The sequence below is a fragment of the Pterocles gutturalis genome, unplaced genomic scaffold (assembly GCF_000699245.1).
Source record: "Pterocles gutturalis isolate BGI_N339 unplaced genomic scaffold, ASM69924v1 scaffold14949, whole genome shotgun sequence".
Taxonomy (NCBI): Eukaryota; Metazoa; Chordata; class Aves; order Pterocliformes; family Pteroclidae; genus Pterocles; species Pterocles gutturalis.
In genome coordinates, this window is record NW_010133473.1 from 109,834 (window position 1) to 116,180 (window position 6,347).

A 6,347-nucleotide genomic window follows, 5' to 3' on the forward strand; every position below is an offset into this window, starting at 1 on the left:
TTTCCCTTAACGCTCCCCAGCTCCTTTCTGCCTTGTTTCACAGGGCAGATGCATTCTTCAGGAAAATTTCAGCACTCAGTTAGGGGTTTCATAATACTTTGGTAAGACAAATGTAGAATTTGGTCCCTGGCATTTTGGCTGTTTGGGGATACAGCAGCATTTTATGAAACCACACTATTTAAAAAATATATTTATATATGTGTGTTTTGCTGCTTCAGATATCCACGGCTCCATTCTCTAGTGCTTAAACGTAGCAGAACCCAGGCTGGTGTGAGCTGATGGACCTGCTGCTCCAGCTCCAGGCACAGCTGTCAGACCAGGTTGCCGCATAAAAAGTGCTTTTAGTTTTGGAGTTTTGGAGTTATTCTGAGCCTATCAAGAGCTGTGTTCATTTTGTTTTGCAGACGCATGTAAAGAAACAAATTGCTTTTTGAATGTGGTTAATCCATTGAACCCTCAGGCCTCCAGAAAAAGTCAGGGTGGTCTGAAATAGTTCAGGCTGCCTTAGTTTTCAGGCAGACAGAAAGTGTTCCCTCTGGAAGGTATTTCAGCCCCTGGTCAGTGCTGCTGGCGTGAGCCGGTCTTAAACTTCAGTCTGAGGCAAACCCAAGCAGACATCCACCGTGCAGGAGTATGATGTGAGACTACAGCAGATCAGGGTTGTGCTGGCACTTCTTTGGTAGGCTTTTATCTAATTACTTTGGGAGTCTCGGGGATGAGACACATTAAGCTTTAGTGTGTAGTGACCTAGATTTAAAAGATCTTTTGAGGAAAGCCTGTTGTCCGTGCTCCCTGGCAGTAGGTCATAAGAAAGGAAATTGTTTTAAAAGAACCCATCCAGAATATGGTCTTTAATTACAGGCATCCTAGAGTGCTTCCTGACTTGATTCAGTTTGTGTCTTCTGTCATAAAGAAGTTGTACGCTTCAGCTCTTTTACGTCTTTCAGAGATGAGGAACATAATTTTGTTTAACTGGATATGTAACTGGGAAGCTATTTTATTGCTGACTGTAAGACACAGTTTGGCTTTAGGTCAACAGTGGTGACAGTTAAACCTTCCTGCATCCTACAAATGGCTGTGCAATTAGTTTGATTCAACAAAACATTGAAGCAAGTAATTAAATGAACAAATATTACTGAGGTCTGATCCACTAACCTAATGGCCAAATGATTTATCTCATTTCAGTGGCTTTTCATCAAGTATATTGGCTTCAACCAGGTTGCTCCCATGCTTGAGTATTTTGCAACATTGGGACTCAGGGTAACAGGGATAATGGTTTATCCTGAATGAAGCCATTTGGTATCACACTTTGGTCACTAACATTGCATCTTCTGGTATTTATTTTGATGCAGGGATGACATGCAGTTGAAGACACCTCACAGTAAAATAAACGGACAGCCAAAAGGAATATCCAGGTTGGGTTCAACATCAAGTTCCCAGGGGACACCTGTCAGCCCTGCTAGACACTCAAATGTTAAGAAGGTCTCTGGAGTTGGTGGAACAACCTATGAAATTTCAGTGTAAAATAAAATTAATTAAAAATAAAGAGCCATCCACTCAGCCAGCCATGAAGCTAGGAGCACTGTGAAGACTCAAATAACAACAAAGAAGGAGCAGCAGAAGCTGGCCACTCTCCTTTTCTTGTTTTGGGTTTGTTCTGTTATCATCTTTCTCTTTTGGCCAAAAAACAGCTGCAGCCTTATTTTTGAGGGAATGAAATTGTACAGTCCATCAGACTCTTCCTGAACCTTCCTGAAGAGGTGGGAACTGGCTACCACAACCACAGAGTGGATTTCTTTCATGCAAGAGAGCGCCAAAGCCATTGTGCGTGTGTGTGTCCAACAAACCTGTTGTGTACCAGTTGTGCTGTGAAAAAGTACGGTCAGTCCAGGATCGTTCAGTTTTTCCCATGCCCCTTTCCAGTTCTTCTGGCCAGCAATGTGTCCAGCAGGAGTCAGAGGCCCAACTGCTGTTTTCCTACCGACGTGGAAAGCAGGCTTCCTGTGCTGGGCAGTCTGCGTGTGCGAGAACTGCTCTGTGTCCCCAAGGCATTGCAGGTCGGGTTCCTCCTCCTGGGAAGGAGAAAGGCAAGAGCACTTGGGCCATAAACACCGTGTCGTCTTTAAAAGCCTCCCTGCTCCCTAGTTCCGGATGGGAGCAGGAAAAAGGATAACAACAGCTTCTCACTGTCTGCCATTCGCCTCCCTGTGTGTGAAATCGTGTGTGTGTGTGTGCGTGCGCATGTGTGTGTGTTCGTCTCTCGTGGAGAAGGACTGCAACACCAGTAAGGATCTTCCACTCTGACCTCTTGCTCCCTCTGGTTTTTAAAGGCTTCTCTGACTCGGAAACAAAACCAAGCAGATAAGGAAGGAAATGTTTGGATGGGAACATATTTTAAACAGCTGTCAGCTGCTTTCCGCGCACCCTCCTTGTTACCTGTTGGATTTAGGCAATAACATGGTTTACTGCCTTGCCCTGGTGCCGTTTGTGTAATCTTGCAGCAAGGTCATCATGATCTGTTGAATTTACAGTGTGTGTAACTGAGCCAAGCGTACATCTAAAGGATATAAATTTTCTACCTGCCTAATAACTAGCACATTCCCTCTGGTCTTCAATACTGTTAGACAAAGGATTTTCCGTTTGGGTTTTTTCCCCTGGGGAACAACTTTTTAAAATAATATCAATCAAATCTATTTAACATGCTGAGGTTTCCTTTTCCTGTCTCCAGAAAACTACATTTACTTTGTTGGATTTAAAGACAACTTTACTATGAAACAAGAAAGGGTTGCATTACTCTTGTTACAAATATGAGGACTCTGGCAAAGCTAATTTTGGGACAAATGGAATTTTTTTTTCTTTTCTCCATTCCTTATCTCTTTTATCCTCCTATTCAGCTACCATCCCAGAAGTCAAAAGTACTGAGATCTGGACCAATGCTAACTAGCCAGATCATGTGTGCAATTAAGAATATCCTGAGCGACTGTTGCCCAAGTCACTAAAAATGATTATTTATCTCTGAGCCAGTCAGCATATGAAACTTCAACTTCCCACCTGGTTTTCCTGGTGAATAGTTTTGACTAGAGAGCTAAATTCATCATTTTTCAGGATATTTATTTCAAGGGATTGAATCCCTTTCAGTCCTTGACTGTAATGGAGAGCTCTTCAGATATTTGGTAGCAATTCAGAATGTGTGGATAACATCTTAAATGTATTGATAACATCTTACTTGTTTTCATGTATGTTGAGTTTAATTATTCCAGAGGGCAAACATTGACTTCAGTTTTGCCTGGTTAAAATTTATCTTTTGATTTGATAAATCTTGACATCTGCTGCAATACATACTTATTATGACCCTAGTACATCACATCATTTTTTGGAGAGGAAGGTTGAAGAGAACGTAAGAAAGTTAATCATCTCTCTGTGTAAAGCTCCATGTTGCCTGGAAAGCAATGCAGCTGCAATAGGCCAAAGCTCTGAGAGAGTGAACTAGAAACTGGTGTGCATTTATTGACGTGGTGATATTTTAAATGCCTACTGTAGGGATATTGGAGAGCAGAGAAGCAATAGTCTCTCTATGCAGATTTGCTCACTGGCAGGTAGAATATTGTCTTTAGTTGGAGGCACCACAAGGTGCTGGCAAACTGGACCAGGTACAGATGGAGCAATATATATTGAAAGACTGGGCAGCCTGGCTGATGAGAAGATTTAAAGGGCTAAAAACATGTTACTGGCTAAGCAATGAAATGGAAATTGAGTATCATAATTTTACAAATATTTAGCTAAAAGATGTAAAACCAAAGGTAAATCAACGGGTTGTCACTGGTAACCAATGGTCTACGTTTAGAAGGGGGCAGAAAAAATGGAGAGGAAGGGACAGTGGAATAGTCTTCCAAGGCAGAGTATTGGAGACTAACTATTTAGGACACTCAAACTATATTTGGTTCAGTCATTACAAAAATTTCTGTACGAAGTGAGCCTGCAGGGGCAAGGGGCTAGACCAGATGGCCTTATAGCTTTCTTCCATCTTTAACTGTTATTAATCTGCAACTGTACCCTGATGTTAACTCCTCAGGAAGATGCAGTACTTCCTCAAGGACTGGAATTCACTCTGGTGCATAGAGTATCACAAGACTTACTTGTTTTTAAAGTATCATGTATGCCATATGTAAGCCCTGATGAAGGCAGGATATGTGACACACTGAATTTGGGCTAGGGAGCTAGACAAGGGCACATTTTATCATGTATCTTTGAATATGTACATGAAATTCATGCAAGCAAGGCTGAAAATTTGCACCAATGTAATATTTGAGATTTGCATCCCAGTGATGCTCCACTTTGATCGTTCTTTCTCCTGCATTTATAAATGAAAAAGCTACTGAGGAACTTGAAGGGCCAAAGAGCCTTTGAAGTTAACTACATTAGTTCATGAGAGGATTTCTCAGTAAGACTAAACACAGTACTGTGTGTATAGAGCACTAATAGCCAGGGTTATTTTGACACAGTTCACAAGGGGTAAGGGAGGAAAGAATGAATGCACTCTGTCATTACAGGTTCAGATGTAAGGATTATAGATTTTGTGAGTAGTTTTGCCCACAGCTGAGAGACATCCGACTTGTTAATAGGTTTACAATGGTACCAAAGTCTTTTTTTTTTTCCTTTTGAGGTTTGCATATAATTCAGTGCACATAGCCTGGAGTAAATTATTCAATCTTCTGAAAGAATAATCTAAGCAGAACTGTTAACAGGAGATTGCATGCAGCAAATCCAGCCTCATTTCCATCCAAGGCACTGAACCTGCAGCTATTTTCTCATAAATGTAAGTGTCTGTTTCCATAGCTCCTGTTGTGGGACTAGGGACCTATTTATTAAGTCTAATTTTGGAGCAGAATCCAGCCCATGTTAAAGCATAGTTCTTCAAGCAGTTTACAGATTAGCAGTAAGGTTCTTCTGCACAGATAGTCTCAGTTTTTACAGACATTGCAGGCCAGATCTTCAGCTGGTGTAAATTGGTGTGGCTTCATCACTTAAGTGATGCTGATTTACAGCAGGTGGGGATCAGCCACGAAAATCCAGCACAAGTTAACACATCTTGTAAAGTAGCTTCTTAATTTTTGTCGTGTTTATTTCATGTTTCAGAAGTCTTAAATCTTTTCAACATGTTTTTATTTTTTAGCTGTGGATTATATTACTTATTTAAAAAACAGCAATAGTTTTTGTTTAGTTTATGCATCAATTTTCATTGCATATTGCATTTTATTAGCCGTTTGTTCCCTGTTCATGCATTACCATTTAGCCTCCAGGTTTTCATTGTAGTACAATCTGCCTTGAAAAGTTGGATCTCTGTATCTTTAATTGTATAATATATTGAGTATTATGAAATTAAATGTACCTTACTACATGGGTGGGAGAGAGAGGAAATATTTTTACTTGAAGCCTTAATATTTTCTTTTTTTACTACTTTCTTTGTTGACCTCATAGGAAAGTCTGAATAGCAAAGACTTTGAAACTCTGGGCCAAATACTGCACTGATAGAACCAGGATTTGGCCCCCTATGTCGAAACTGGATGCAGACATAACCTGAAGTGAACAAGGGAAAAAGCCTCAAGGTGGTATAATTTCCTGAAGATCATTAATACAGTCTCACAATGCAACTGTAAGCAAGTACATTAAAGAAGTCTTCAAGTCTTGAGTTTTTAAGAAAGGTGATAGCAGGAACTGCCCTAATATCTTACATTTGCATTTTCTTTTTAACTTAAAACAAAACAAATGTAATTACTTAGTTTGGTTAAGTCAGCTCCGAGGGTTGCACAGAGCTATGTGTTAGTAGCCATGTGCAGCAGATGAACTGTGTTGTGTTGCTGTTCTCAAATTGCTAACCAAGCGCAACGTTATGTCAACTTGGCCTAAGATAATCACCTCATGGGCGTTATAATGGACGTTCCTCAGATGATGCATATTCTCCTATAAGCCTAATGTGGAAATTGCAATGTGGTTTTCTTTGGACTATATCTGTGGTCCAGACTAGAGATATAGATATATAGATATATATATATTCAGTATTTTTTTTGTATGGGAAAGATGGGGTCAAGGTTGCTGTCTCTGACAGTCTGGAAAGTTAATGTCGAACCGTTTTTATGGTCTGTATTTCACCTGTTCTGCCACCTTGAATTGTTGGAATGTATCCGTGCAGGCTTTGTGGAGCTCTGTCTGTAACCTTTTTTGTGGCTCTCGTAATACATATATATTTTTTAAACCTTTGAGTCACTTCAGTATTTTCAAGTGTCCAGTTTTCTCCAATGAGTTACACTTCAGGTGCATTCGTTTGCTGAGATGGTTCATGGTGCGCT

General features: G+C 40.3%; 1 protein-coding gene across 1 annotated transcript in view; it reads left to right on the forward strand.

The window, feature by feature from the left end:
• The window catches only part of ZDHHC8 (zinc finger, DHHC-type containing 8), a gene marked incomplete at its 5' end in the record, with an annotated part of 21,939 nt that extends 20,415 nt beyond the window's left edge, over nucleotides 1-1,524 (forward strand). The window contains one exon of the mRNA XM_010081250.1: nucleotides 1,353-1,524. Coding sequence (XP_010079552.1) covers nucleotides 1,353-1,524 — 172 coding nt within the window. The remainder of the gene's footprint in view (nucleotides 1-1,352) is intronic.
• Nucleotides 1,525-6,347: the final 4,823 nt, after the last annotated feature.